Source organism: Python bivittatus, unplaced genomic scaffold (assembly GCF_059951505.1).
Source record: "Python bivittatus isolate LINGU-HERP-01145 unplaced genomic scaffold, Pbiv_v1 ctg000340_np1212, whole genome shotgun sequence".
Taxonomy (NCBI): domain Eukaryota; kingdom Metazoa; phylum Chordata; class Lepidosauria; order Squamata; family Pythonidae; genus Python; species Python bivittatus.
The window spans coordinates 9,552,391-9,567,631 of record NW_028277056.1 but is presented as its reverse complement, the minus strand read 5'-3'; the positions used below and the strand labels follow the sequence as shown (position 1 = coordinate 9,567,631).

The following is a 15,241-nucleotide window of genomic DNA, read 5'->3' as shown; positions in this document are numbered from 1 at the left end:
CAGCTAGTTCCTATTGTTTCTTTTCGAATCTCAGTAAATTTCATGTTCTAAAACAGCATTATCTCATTCATTATCTGTTCCTCCTTTGCCATACCAGAACTTGTGGGGAAAGGTGTAAAATACCTTCTCCAGCCATCTTTACCTCCTTTTCTCCAGTGCACTAACACTTCTCCATTGTTTTCTTTCTAGGAAGAAGGCAGTTTTCTTCTAAGCCATATTCTCCATCCCTCCAATCCTAAATTGCTTCAGCCCTCTTCCCCTTTATCTCATGTCTAGGACATCTCTTCCATCTTCAGGTCCACTGTTATCACTTCCCAAAAAAATCTTTCCATTCAGATGATACATGTCTATCACTCTCATTTGGTGTGTGCTACATGAGGAACATTTGCTGAATGGGGCTAATAATCTAATTAAATTGCTGTGTCATCTTTATAGTAGGCTGGGAGAATTGGTTTTGTGTGCAACAGCCACTGTTTAGGAAAAAAACAACTTGCTTCCATTTTTTTTCTATTGCCACTTTCATAAAATTGCATCCCTAGGATAAGCCTGTGATTGCTTATCCTCCATTGTTTTTTTCCTGCTATCTTCCTTAGTAGTGTTTCTATTATTAACATTAATTTAGTGTAAATTTATGAATAAAAAAGTTTTGCTGCAATTGCTAATATCCTTAAAGCCTACAATAACTGATTAATATAGTAACAGAAGGCATGCAAACATATATTTTCTTGCAAAAAAGAAAAAAAAATCCAAACCTTAACACTTGGTTTCTATCTTGGTTAGAAAGAGTTGTTTTGAGAGGGTAATTGGAGATGCCTAAAGACTGAAAACCACCAGTGGTGGGCACTGGTTACTGCACCATGGAAAGCTCCAAAGAACTCATCAAAGACTGGAGGTGAGCTGAACTCCATCCAAGTGACTGAAGATAGTGAATATTAAAACAGCACATTTGAAGGTGAACATTTCTCCAACATTCACTGGCCTTCTGCCCAGCAGGAATGATAGATTGGGAAGTTCTTGACTCCTCTGGCAAGTCAGGCATCAGGCTTTGATGAGCATAACTGCAAAGGACATGGCTTAGGTCCTGCAGACTCTCACCACTTCATTCATTCATTCATTCATTCATTCATTCATTCATTCATTCATTCATTCATTCATTCATTCATTCTTCTATAGCTTTGTATCAGTCCAGGTCCTTAGATGGCAATTTCAAGAGTCTGAAACCTGGTTGGCGTATTTTCCTTCAACTCTGGGCATAAGGCTGAGGCCATAACAGTAACTATGACCACAAGTATCTTTTACCAGCATAGAATGGTATGTCAGCTGCAACTTTTCCTACAGAAGGGCAATTTAGCCTCATAATTGGATACAGAGCCCATCAAGTGGTTTGTTTGAAGGTATTGTTGTCACTGGGGAGGAGGTGTAGTGGGTTTGTATTTGGGGGTTTATTTCTGTAAGCCGCCTGGAGTCACCATGAGTGACTTGGACAGCCAAATAAATAAATAAAAATAAAAATTATTCAGTATCCCACATGGAAGATACCACGATCCGTACTGTGTCTTTGAAAATGATCTGAAAACTTCATTGGAAAACTGAATTCCAATACAGTTGCCTTCTTACAGGCCATTAAGAAATAGCAAAAGCACATTACACCTGTGCTAAAAGATCTACAAAATCTGCCACTTTGCTTCCAAGTAAAATTCAAAGCTCTGGTTAAAATCCTTAGATGGCCTGAATCCAGGATATCTCAGTTAGCAACTTCTCCCATATGATGGTTCTGCACATTTCAGTGACATCAGGGACAAAAGTCATGTTGTTCTCACAGTGAAGGTCACTTCTCAACTCTCTTCTCAATAAAGTCCAGACCACTCTATGATTTGTAAAAACGTTGATTTTCCTTTCTTAAGAATTATAATTGTTTTTTTGCAAATCAAGAAGCGATCCATTTTAAATGATAGTTTCACTAAATGTGCTGCAACTTTCATTTCATAGATTTGTTACTTGTTTTAGAAACTCATCATGGAAGAATACATCCACGATGCAAAAGTAGAAATATCAAAATTAAATAACAAAACATACCTAGTCAAACCGAATCATTGCTCAAGCACACTTTTAAAATATCTGAAGTTTGCTCACATTCTAAACGCGCAATTTAGTATAGTGGTCGGCAGAGACATAAAATATTGTATTGAGTATTGGTACGGCACATTTTATATCTTAAAAAAGGCCTTGACGTACATTTGTTTGCTTTCCTTCCTCCTCCGTCACATGCGTGTTGTACATTCATTCACTGCAGGAAAATATAAATGAACGCTCAACAACCTCTCTTGGAACATAAGCATTTTTAGATTAAAAATCTGAAAAGTGTTCCAGGAAAGCAAAAGGGAGGCAAGGCCGCCCGGCAAAAAAGAGAGAAAATCTTGAATAATTTCTCTGGCTCCTGTCAGAATTTCTGTGCTGAAGTGACAGATGAGGTTTCCTGGGGCTAACATGCCAATGCCAATTAGCCATGTCAATCCACAAGTACACCAGCTGCCGGGATCTAACATTATTACTGTATGATTTTTAAAACCGAACACATCAGCAATGTTAAGAGTTCACATAACTCCTAATTCTAAAACTTGTCTCAAAAAGATTTACTATGGAGTGGCAGCAACGACCTTAGACTCTGGCCTTTGAGACGGCAATATGAGTGCTATTCATTTTCTGTAATTTGATTATACCATGCACTGTTAATCAAATTAGCTTATATTACAAGCCTCAAAAAAAATCTGGATTATCATGTAATTTTTTTGCTTATGTTTCATAAATCTTTCTTATTTTAAGGGTATCAGTTCATGGTAGTATTGTCCTTGCTATATTCCAAACTGCTTATTCCACAAAATATGAGATGTTTAATATATACACAGCTAACCATTGAGGGCATCAATTTTCAAAGAGTAAAATGATTTTTCGGGAAGCGTACTGAGCCTTTTCAAGCTAACGTAAAACATGTTGCTCTGTGATTGCTTTAAACATGTGCATTTCATTTTTAAAGAAGGTTTTCAGTATTGTTGAGCTCCTTACAAAGTTACCAAAATAGTTGAGAATGAAATAAAAGCAACCAAGGTGACTTATTGCTCGCCTAAAATGTAACTCAATAGAAGAAATAAAAAATAGTAAACTAAGATAAATTCATTTTAGCCACAAATCGTTATGCCTGTTTATGATTTTCAACAGACATTAGTATGTTCTAATTTCTTGATAGTTGCCAGAACTTCTTGAAATCAAAATGCATCCTTTACCATTTAGCAGATTTGACTGTGTTGTCTATTTACTCTTTCATACACTCTTTTTTACATTTCATTTGAGAAATTGAGCATTCTCAATATCGATACAACTTGGAACACCTTTGTTCTTTTTCGGTGCATACCTACACTTCATTATGATTAACTTATGGTTAAGGTATTGGAGTAGAAGAGGGAAAATCCAGGTTCTCGTCCACTATCAGCCATAGAAGCTCACTGGAAATCTTTGTGCCAGTTACTCCCTCTCTCAATAATTCTTTCAAAACCTAACAGGTGGAGACAGAAAATGAAATGTTAAAAACAGCCTCATACACCCAACTTCATAGAGTTAATGTTCTGAAGATAACACCCCCGCCAAAGCCAACTGTGTATGTAACATATAATTGAAACAACTTTAGTGATTATGTGCCATCAAGTCGTTTTCGACTCTTAGTGACCACACAGATTTCCTCCAAGACAATCTATCCCTAACCTGTTCTTTCATGTCTCCCAATGGTGCACTTATCACTTCTGTAATTGAGTCCATCCACCTTGCTGCTGGTCATCCTCTTCTTCTCTTTCCTTCTACCTTTCCCAGCATTAGAGCCTTTTCCAGAGAGTTGGGTCTTCACATAATGTATCTGAAGTAGGGTAATTTTAGTCTTGTCATTTGAGCCTCAAGTGAGAACTCTGGGTTGATTTGTTCAATGATCCATCGCTTTGTCTTCTTGGCTGTCCATGATATTCTCAGGAGTCTTCTCCAACACAAAGTTCAAAACTTCAATACTCTTCCTATCCTGCTTCTTAAAAATCCAACTTTTGCTTCCATAGAGTATCACAAAGAATACCACGGCTTGTATGATTCTGATCTTTGTAGGTATACACACATCATGCATGTGAATATCTTTTCCAAGGCCTTTACGGCTGCTCTACCGAGTGCTAGTCTGCAGCGTATTTCTTGACTGCTTGTCCCTTTACTGTTGATGGTTGATCCTAAAAGGCAGAAACTATTCACCACTTTGATATCTTTATTCTCAATTCTAAGGCTGGTTGTTCTACCTGTTGTCATTAATTTGGTCTTCTTTATATTTAGGTTTAGCCCCATTTTTCACTGTGTTCTTTGACTTTTAGTACTAGGGCTTGCAGATCCTTTGCATTTTCGGCTATCAGGGTAGCATCATCAGCATAGCGCAAGTTATTGATGTTTCTTCCTTCAGTTTTATAACCACGCTCATCTTCTTCCATTAAGCTTCCCTTAATATATATTCAGCATATAGGTTGAATAAATAAGGGAAGAGTGTGCAGCCTTGTCGCACTCCTTTGCCAACATGGAACCAGTCTGTTTCACCATGTTCTGTCCAGACTGTGGCTTTCTTACCTGTATATAAGATTCTCATGAGGACAATAAGATGTTCTCGGATTCCCATTTTTCTGAGCACATTCCACAGCTTGAGATGATCGACACAATCAAGGGTCTTTCTGTAATCAATGAAGCACTTACTGACTTCTTTTTGGTATTCTTTGACTTTTTCAATTATCCAGCATGCGTAGGCAATAATGTATCATTTTCCTCAGTCTTTTCCTAAAGTCATCTTGAACATCTGGCATCTCTTTTTCCATGTAGGGCTCTAATCTGCATTGGATGATCCTAAGCATTATTTTGATAGCATGTGAAATTAAGGATATTGTATGATAGTTTGCACACTCTGTTAAGTCTTCTTCTTCCTCTTCCTCTTCCTCTTCAGTGTTTGAATGTAGATTGTCCTCTTCCAATCGGTTGTCCACTGTGTCGTTCTCCAGATTTGCAGGCATAACTTGGTTAGAACCTTGAATGATTTTTCTTTTGCTTGCCATATTTCAGTGGGTATTCCTTCAGTTCCTGTATCTTTCCAACTTGGTAATGACTGGAGTGCTGATCAAACTTCATCTTCTAGTACTAGAGGTTCTTGTAAGTAAGGAATATCTTCTAAATTATTTTGGATTTTGACATCTCTACTGTATAGTGTTTCAGTATACTCCTCCCATCTTCCTTTGATCTCCTTTGAATCAGTTACTCTGTCCATTGGCGTCCTTTAGCATAACAATTTGAGGTTGGAACCTCCTTCTGAGTTCAGAGATCTTTTGAAAGACTTTCCTTGTTTTTCCATGTTTGTTTCCATCTTCAGTGTCTGGGGATGGGAATGGAGTGGGAAACCATCTGTAAAGATGTTGTTGTAATACTGCTTCTTGTCTCTTCTAACAGCTCTCTGAAATTCTTTGCTAAGTTCCTTTCTGAGATTTTTGTCTTTCTTGACTTTGGCTTCTCTTCTTGGCAATTTCCACGGTTTGTTCTGACATCCAGTTTGCTTTCTTCTCTGTCTTCATTTCTGACAGTCTCTTTTCACATTCATCCTTAATGACTTATTTAAGTTCATTCCATAATTCCTCTGGTTCTCTATCAATGAGGTTCCTGATGTTCTCCTTGAAAATGGTGGCTATATGTTCAAGATCATATCATGGAAACTGACTGGCTTTCTTCTTCTTCTTTAGCTTAACTTGGAGCTTGCACATGAGCAGTTCATGATCGGTTCCACAATCAGCATCTGGCCATGTCTTTGATGCTATAATTGAGCTCCTCCACCTCCTTTTAGCAATAATATAGTCAATTTGATTTCTATATATTCCATCTGGTGATGTCCATGTATAGAGGCATCATTTTGGTTGTTTGAAGACAGCTGTATATATAGCTATATATAGCTATAAAGAAATCATTGGAGTGGCAGAAATTGGTAAGTCGGTTTCCCACTCCCTTTTGGTTTCCTAAACCATACAATCCAACTACATTTTCCTCTTTCATGTTTCCAACTTTGGCATCCCAGTCACCAATCACAAGCAGCACATCTTGCTTGCATGTTCTGTCAATTTCAAATTGAACTTGATCTTAGAAGTCATCAACCTCCTCTTCTTCTGCATCATTGGTTGGAGCATAAACTTGAATGATTGTCATATTAAAGGATTGTCTACAAAGTCTAATCGATATTATTTGGTCATTATTTTATTGGCTTTAAAGAATCTATGTATATTTATTTATTTGAATGTATGTATCAGAGAGTCTTGTGACATCTTAATCTTTATAATAGCATATCATAAGATGTTGTAAGTCTCTTTGTCTCTTTTGCTTCAGCAAATTAATATGGCTAGTTCTTTGGAAAGTAAAATTAGTTAACCATCCTACTGCCTCAAATAGAATTGCCTTTGCCATTGTTAATGCCACCTTGGTTTTGATGAACTAAAGAGCTGAAACAAGTTGAGCCTCTGTTTGAACATCAAACTTTGATTATTCTTAAAACACTATGTTATAGATTGTGTAACATAATCTTTAACCCTAGGTAAGACAAGTGAGAAGAAAAATGTATGCCTGAATGAGAAAGGACTGAAATTACCCAATTATGGGGTTCACACACACTTGATGCTAAACCATAATTTGTTCTAACACAGTTTTTGATTGCACCACACTGTTTAATGTTAAACCTTACAAACCACAGTAACTTCATTCATGCATTATTCTAGAACAAAACAAAATAAGCTACTTATGGTTCAACACTATATTTGAAAATATAGGACCAACTGCCTTATATTTATAATAATTCATATTTTAATGCTGAACTTGTAGGCTTTAGTAGCCATACATTCATAAGCTGACACTGAAAATGTCAAGCTTGTTTAGCTATCCAAAATCTTACATCCTATGAAATTAAAATAAAATTCCATTCAATTCAGTTGGATCAAATCAAAATGCACTTCCTGGCAGTGTCCCATATCAAAGATAATGCTATAATCAATTCTATGTTAATATAAAAAAAAGAAAAAACTCTGCCAGTACATTTCTCAGGGGCCTGAAGTTGTAATAGTAGCTATGTCACTTGTTTTAATTTTAGATCAGAGAATGAAAAGTCAGGGAATATCTAGCCAAGAGAAGCATTTCTGTGTATCATGGAGGAAATAATTATTTTCACATTTGGAAGGTTTAGTAGAATGCTAAATATGCACTAAGTTAAATACTTGTCATCTTGCAAAGTATTACAAATTTGAGGATATAATTTAGCATTATATCAAAAAATGGATCCAAAGTTTGATTCCTTTCTTATTTTATGGTCCACCTAGGATCCAACAGGTGACACTACTTCACCTAAGGGACCTGGATCATTCCTACTGCCAGATTTAGTGAGATGGGCAAAAACCATCAGGGATAGACTGTCCCACAAGTCCCATGCTATATAGGGCTTTAAACCAACACCTTAAATTGTACCCCGAAGCCTACACTCATATAGTAGCAGTGTTACATGGGTATATTCACATGCCACTGCATTCTGAACCAGCTGAAGGTTCCAAATGCTCTTCAAGAGCAGTCCCATATGGTACTCCAAATAGCAGATTCAATTGGACTTGGACTTTGTCTTCCTCTAGTGGCATTCTAATCATCTCTTGAGCCACTTCATTTCCCAAAGCTCCTCCAAGAACCAGGGGACCCTCCAGGATCCACAGACACAATGAGTTCACATAGATGTGATCTGATCCAAGGCCACTATTGCCTGCTCGTTTCAAGCAGCAACTAAAGCCTCAGCCAAACAGTGCATTTGAGCTTCAGGGATTACCCAAAGCTTCCTCTGAAACCCCACAGGGTCTACCAGCGTCTGGGACAGACTGATCAAACAGGTCCCTCTTCCCTGCTGTGGGGGGCAGCCACAGAAAACTCCAAGGCTAACTGAGGGTGATCAGTCCCCAACAAGGGACAGATGACATCATACCCCAACTCAAAGTCACATTGCCATTGCCATGAGATAAAAAACAGATCTAACATCTGACCCCCACTGTGTGTTGGGCCAATAACCTGGATCATGATCATGAACTACCAAGCCTCCACTGGCTCCAGGCGAAGTGAAAATAGGTTGAAATCCCCCAGCACCATATCCCAGCCTGGGGAACTCCACCACCAGCCCAGCCATGGAGTCAAGCAGTTTTGGCAAAGAAGCTGCTATGTCATACAGAGATTGGTACACAACCAGCAATCCCATCTGATCTCTACAGCACAACTTCACAAATAGAGTTTTCATATTCCATTATCTGTTGCAGCAGTATCCTGGAAACCTGCAGAGCCCCCTGATGAGCATCAAAAACATTAGATGCTAATCACGTAATCTGTCAGGATGTAGTAAAAAGCTGCCTTTTACGTCCATTATTTCTTATTCAATGATGAGCATAAAACTTCTACAACACCTCTTGTACATTTAGAATGACCACCAAGCATCTATATAAACTGTTTAGGCAGAGTATGAGTCCATCCCTTTTTAATTTATTAATTACTTCCCTTTACTTATCTACACCAATTTGGAGACCCCAACTGCAATTCATATGTCATGCTATAAAAAAAAGAGAGCCATTAGATGTATTGTCGAAGGCTTTCACGGCCTTCATTTTCTATAGAAGAAAAAACCCTGCCTAATCCCCAGGAAAATACACACAGATTCTGACACCAAAACAAGCAGCCACTCAGTAACTCAACCCCCCCCCACACACACACCCAATCCCCCTTCCCCCCACAGATCTCTATAAATACCCACAAAAGGGTCACATCACCCTGGGCACAGAGAGAACTGCTCCTGTCTGTGCTCCTGCACTCTGAAGATGCCGGTCACAGGTGCTGGCGAAACGTTAGGAAACAAAACTTCAAGAACACGGCCACACAGCCCGGAAGACCCACACCAGCCAGAGCCATTAGATGTTAATATGAAATACATGGAGTCAAAAAAAAAAAAAAAAAGACATGCCATATCTGACTTAATCCCCTCATCAAAAAGTGAGAAAAAATAATAAATCCTGGCCAACAGTGGTCAAATATTATGTAACACATTTCTGCTATACCTGGATTGTGGCAGGGTAGAAATGTGGACAATAAATAAATAAACCAATCAATTAATAAGTTTAATAATAAGCTAATCAGGAAGGAAGGAAGGAAGGAAGGTCAAAGGGAAAAAAATTCTACTGATGAACCTGGTGAAATATACAGATTTTTAATGAAGGCAGATTTAGAAAATGAAAAGAAAAGGGAAAGCAAAGGAGAGGGGACAAAGAAGAGGAGAGAAAACAGATGTAGGGCATATTCAAAATGAAGTTTTCTCAAGGCAAATCAAAACATTCTAAAATCACAGATTTAATTTTTTAAAAAAACTAAAGAGAAAAGACACACTTTGTATAAATAATAAAAGCAGAGGCAGCAGATATAACTTTGTTTAAAAGTTCCCTTGCTTGGCGAGCAATTTATTATTATAAGAAAGCTGATGACAACAACTTTTCTTCGAAGGAACTGTTTCCCAAAATTCCAAACTAAACCCATTAATTCCTAACAGGGGAATGGGTATTTTGTTTCAGTGATTATGTTAACTTTATTACTGGTTCATGGCTTTATAAAAGTTCAATATTATTGCTTTATATTTTATTAAATGTTTTAAAAGCTTCAAGCAGGGAAGTAGAATAAAAATTTAGACAGAAAGAAATATGCACATCACAAATTATTCCACTGAATATCACTACTGACACACAACGCTTTCAGCATTGTTCTTTCCCACCTACTTATTTTTCCTTTTATTTAAATGCTCAATATTTGGGGGGGGGGTTCCCTTTGATGTACTCTTCTCAAATTTTTTGCCAGCTTTTTACCTACTATGCCTTTTACTTTCAAGAGGGATCTTCGTCCCATTTTTCCTATCTTATTAGACAAAAATAACTGCTGTGATCACATTTCATTTTCATCCTCTAGCTGGAATCCTGGAGTTCTCTTTGATCCCAATATATCTTTAGAGGGATCATCTTATATACATATATGTTACCAATACATCCCTTTTCTTACCTTCTTAAAAATGTCTTGCCGTCAACATGTGCCATCCAAAATAGATTTGGAAAGACTTGTGAATATTTGTGCAGCCTCCAGGACTAGCTACTATCATTCTCAGTTCCTTGGTATTACAGAAATGTTGCTTCATTGATTGCAACTGGTTCAGATTCTACAGCCCACATTCCTTGCTATGTTAGATCTAGTATTACTTTACTACCTTTTTGTACTAGCTCCCAGTGAGATCATTGGCTGTCTTATTAATACTGCAGATCAAAGGGTATCTACCTACATCAAGAACGAGGAACCTGTGTTGGCCCAGGTAACTCCTAGCAGTCTCAACCACCATAAAAAATGAAGGAAAGATACTAGGAGCCATTAATCAGCAAAATTCCCTTTTATTTTTGTGAATGAGAATTGTTATAGGTTTTAATTGTATATTTATTTATTGTTTTAACGTGTTGTGAGCAATCCAGAGTCCCCCATTGGGGGGATATGGGCAGGGGACAAATTTAATAAATAAATAAAAATAAACAAACATCTGGAGTATCACAGGTTCCCCACTGCAGACCTTGATACTTGTAGAAATATAATTTTTTTAAAAGTAACCATTTCCAGAACTGACAGGATCTTCCTAAATACAATGGTTGGATACTCAATCCACATTCAGGATCTTGGTATTTAGTACCTATGACCGCTTGATAATCCCACAGAAACTCCACAGTAGTGAAGATACTATACTTCTAAAGCTTGGTCACAGACAAATATTATCAATAGGATCCTGAAAAGGTAATTTTGACATTTGACTGAAAAGACTACATGCTGGACTCAGGTAAAAATTGGTTCAAGTAACCATGGAAGCTCACAGAGTGACTTTGGGACAGTCTGTCTCTCAGCACAACCTACCCCACTGGGTTGCTGTTGCCAAGAGAAAACAAGAGAGAGTACTATGTACACATTCTTGGGCTTCTAGAGGAAATAAAGAATATACACTGAAGAAATAAAGAAGCAAACATCCTGTGGTACTTATATTAAACTCAGATTTTACTTTAAGACTGCTATCTTATAAAAGGCAGACAAATTCCATTACAATAATAAAGGAAGAAAACCTCCCATTTTAGAACTAAACATCAACTTATTTTAATACCATTTTTATACAGTATTACATGGAAAAGCAGGTATGCTACTCACAAGGAACAAACCAATATCCAAATACAGTACTGAGGCAGTACTTTCACTGGCTAATTCAAAGTTTAGAAAACGGTATTGCTTCTAAGAACTTTTCACCAGGCAAGATTTGGCGGAGAAGGGGAAGGAGGAGACAGAAAAATGAGGAAGCCTTTGTGTGTAGCCTTCAGACATGTTGGTCAATCTTTTAATACACAGAAGTGTTGTTAAGTCACATTAAGGGCTCTCCCACAGCTCCCAGGTAAAAAAAATAATTGTTGGTCCTCCATTTCTGGAAATATGCAGTCTAGCTGCTGAACAATCAAAAGTTTCCTTCATCCTTGGAAGAAGGAGTCACCTTGGGAAATTGAAAAACAAAATAAAGAACAACTAGGGAAGACTGATGCAGACTTCATCTTTAGACTAACAAAGCCATAGGTAATTTTAGTTATTATATAGCAATGTTAAAAACCCCACCGATTACCTAAGTTACCTAAAAACCCTATCGATTACCTAGTAGTCAGTGGGCACATGAATCTATTTTATCTAAAGAAGGTTGCTAAGAAATCCAAAACACTTTGCAGTGATCTTCATTTAACAATTGCTCGTTCAGCAACCATTCAAACTTGTAACAGTGCTGAATGAGCAATAGTTACGACCAGTCCTTGAAGTTCCAGCCATCACAGTGTCCTCACAGTCACATGATCATGATCCAGGCACTTGGCAACCAGACTGGATTTCTGACCATCGCAGTATCTCACGGTTATGTGATTGTGATTTGTGACCTTCCTCGCTGGTTTCCCACAAGCAAAGTCAATGGGGAAGCTAGCAGGAATTCGGAAGTCATGATCACGAGGTCCTTGCTTAACAACCTGCATGGTTCTTGCTTAACTATGATAACCGGGGACTGCTAGAACTGCTGTCACTAAGTGGCATGGCCACATGATGTTGTGCTTCACAACCGCATAGCTTAGTGATGGAAATTCCAGTCCCAATTACCATCGTTAAGTGAGGACTACTTGCAATATAAAAGTTTAGTTGTTTAATAAATATATTACTTTAGTGGATTTATAAATTTGGATTTTTTTGGCTCAACTAACAGTCATATTTTTAAAATACAGTTTGAGATTATTAGTGCAACACTAATATAAGCAATACTTTCAATATTTTCTCAGTTAAGGTAGCCATATTTGAAAAGCCATAAAAGAGACCTTGTTGTTAAGGTTATATCTTTAAGGCTTTTTGCTTAATTATCATAAATTATCTATGAATGGTTGTGCACAAATGTTTAACATGACTTATGGGGGTGGGCTGGGGACAATTATTTTTAACTTTACACCACCTTGTAAAATGGTTTTTGTTACTTTTTAAATAAGACACTCCGATCACACAATGCCCTCACAGAATCCAAAGATTATCTTCCTGTCACATTTAAACCAAGCTTCTTGTTTTTCATTCAAAGGCCTCCAGCAATTTGCCCATTCCCTTGCTGTCCTGTTTGAATGAATGCTTTCAAGAATGCTGATTCTTACTTCCTTCAAAATCCATTTCTTTTCCAAGAATTCTTTGGCACAGCCCTGTGGCTCTTCTAATCCTACTGAAAGTAAGCCTAAGCATGTGTATGCTGAACAACCCTACCCTGCACTTCATTCTAACTACTCTTTCCTGTCTTCCACTCTTGCTGCATCTTAGATAGTAAGTTTCTTGCGTCTGTTGGGGACTTCCTTACTTTAAAATTGATTTTTTAATGCAAGCCACATCCTATACCTTTTCTCTACTAAGCAAAAGTTATGATAAACAACTTTAATAATAATTAAATAAAATCAATGGACCTGAAATTACAACTTATACAACAAAAAATAATATTTAGAATTTATTGGACTCCATTAAGTTTGTATAGAAAAGGATTGTCAAAAGCAGCATTTTGTTGGAGATGTAATAAGGACAATGCTTCTTTAAAACATGTTTCTATAATGTTCTATACTTATCAAGTTTTGGGAGAAAGTAGTGGACTATATAAATAGGATTGTGCGACAAAAGCTAAAATTTTCAGAGGATAATATTCTTTTGAAGTATATACCTAGTACATGGAACTTGACAACTGGACAATGTAAACAGATTCCCTGTGTCCTTACTATGGCCAAAGACTGATATTGCAGCATTGGAAAGATAAATATATGGCCCCATTTATTCAATAGATTGAAGACCTGGTTGTACTTGTTACTTACAAGCAGATTGCCTATAAACATAGATTTTATACGGACAAGTATAATGAAATATGGGACTCATTTATAGAAAATACAGTTGGTTAAAAAAATGATAGTTATATAAATGTATTAGAAATATACATGCACTTGAATAACATTTGCAGTAGATAAGTATATATAGAATTGTAATTGTTTACTGTTATAATGACATATTAACGTTTTTTCTTTGTTGTATTTCTTTCACTTTTTTTGTTAAAGTACTTTCTATGTGTCCCCCCCCCCCGGTCTCAATAATAACAAATCAATAAATAATAAAACCCACTGCTCCCAGAAAACCAATTTGCGTTATATCAGGAGAGCCAACTGGAAAGCATCATTTGAAGAAGACTGATACAACATGGTAATACTCTTCAGCCCAGAATCCTTATTTGTCTTTTCAGCCCCAAAACAGAGGTGAGTCTTGGCTCTAGATATCAGTTAAGCCAATGGAGGCACTACATCTCACTGAATAAAAACAGGATTCAGACTAAATATAGCCTTTTTATATATACTGCATTATAACAGAATTACTTACCAAGTTAGCCATGTAAATTGTAAGCAGACCCCTCCTATAAATTAAAAAAAAAAAAAAAGACACAGAGTAATTACCAGGGCATCCTAAATGCATTGTATTATCACATCAAACACAACACAATCAACAATTCCGCCATAAATTTAAAAGGAAATTCTGTTAATAGCCAGAGCAGTGAAAACACCAACTCTACTCTAGATTACTTTGCTTTGGAATTTGGTCATATTGGTGGCTTTGAAAAGACGTACTTACTTATTTATATTCAAATTAGTTATAGCTGCCCATCTCCGACAGACTCTATTGTGCAATAAGTACAATAAGTTCTACAATATGTTGTATAATATGTACAATATGCTACTACCATATTCAGTTGTAATGATTCCTTGTTCCTTGCAAAGTTGCTGGATCTAAGCTTTAAAGCTACAGATCTATTACATCTATTACATTTCAAGTCAATGCTCTCTCCAAGGATTTCAGGGAATTGCAAGCACAGTATGTTTTTGTTTTGTTTTTTTCCTGTGAGACTGCAGATCAGCTAAGGACCAGCACAAATATATTAAACTAGGTTCCACCAACCCATGTCAGAAATTCCAACTATGCTGTCTCTAGATCTTATATCATACATTAAGGAAAGTTCCCCAGAGCTTAGTTTAATCTTTTATTTTCAATCAACCAAGTTCATTCACTTACTTATATCAAATTAGAATAGATCCAGTTCTAGTCAACTTTGCCTGACCTGCCTACAGATACTACAGCTCTATCATACAATATTCAATCTGGGAATTCTCTTTGTTTACATAATTTCCTAACTATATGAGCTGTTGCCCAGTCTAACAGGTCAGTTGTCCTTGGCTAGAGATCTTCAAACAAAGGCTGATCATCTAATAGAGATGTTCTGATAGATTCTGCACTAAGTAGGGGATCAGATGACTTCTGATCAGATGACTTCTAAAATCCCTTCCAACTCTATGTTTCTATGAAATTGAATGAATCCCATGTTTACTAATTGTAGAAAGAATAGTCGTACTATATCAATTTCTCCAAATCACACATATCTATGTTGGTAGATCTGCTGCCCAGGCTGTTCCTTCAGAGGAATTACCATATACAATAGACCTGCTGGTTGATGTGATCAAAATTGCTGTTGTTGTTGTTGTTGTTAATT

The 15,241-nt window shown here is 36.9% G+C and overlaps 1 protein-coding gene across 2 annotated transcripts in view; it reads right to left on the bottom strand.

The window, feature by feature from the left end:
- TMEM135 (transmembrane protein 135) overlaps positions 1-15,241 on the bottom strand; it is a 164,038-nt gene that overhangs the window by 120,696 nt on the left and 28,101 nt on the right. For both annotated transcript variants that reach the window (XM_088140544.1, XM_088140545.1), the window contains exon 4: positions 14,080-14,113. In XM_088140544.1, coding sequence (XP_087996670.1) covers positions 14,080-14,113 — 34 coding nt within the window. The remainder of the gene's footprint in view (positions 1-14,079; positions 14,114-15,241) is intronic.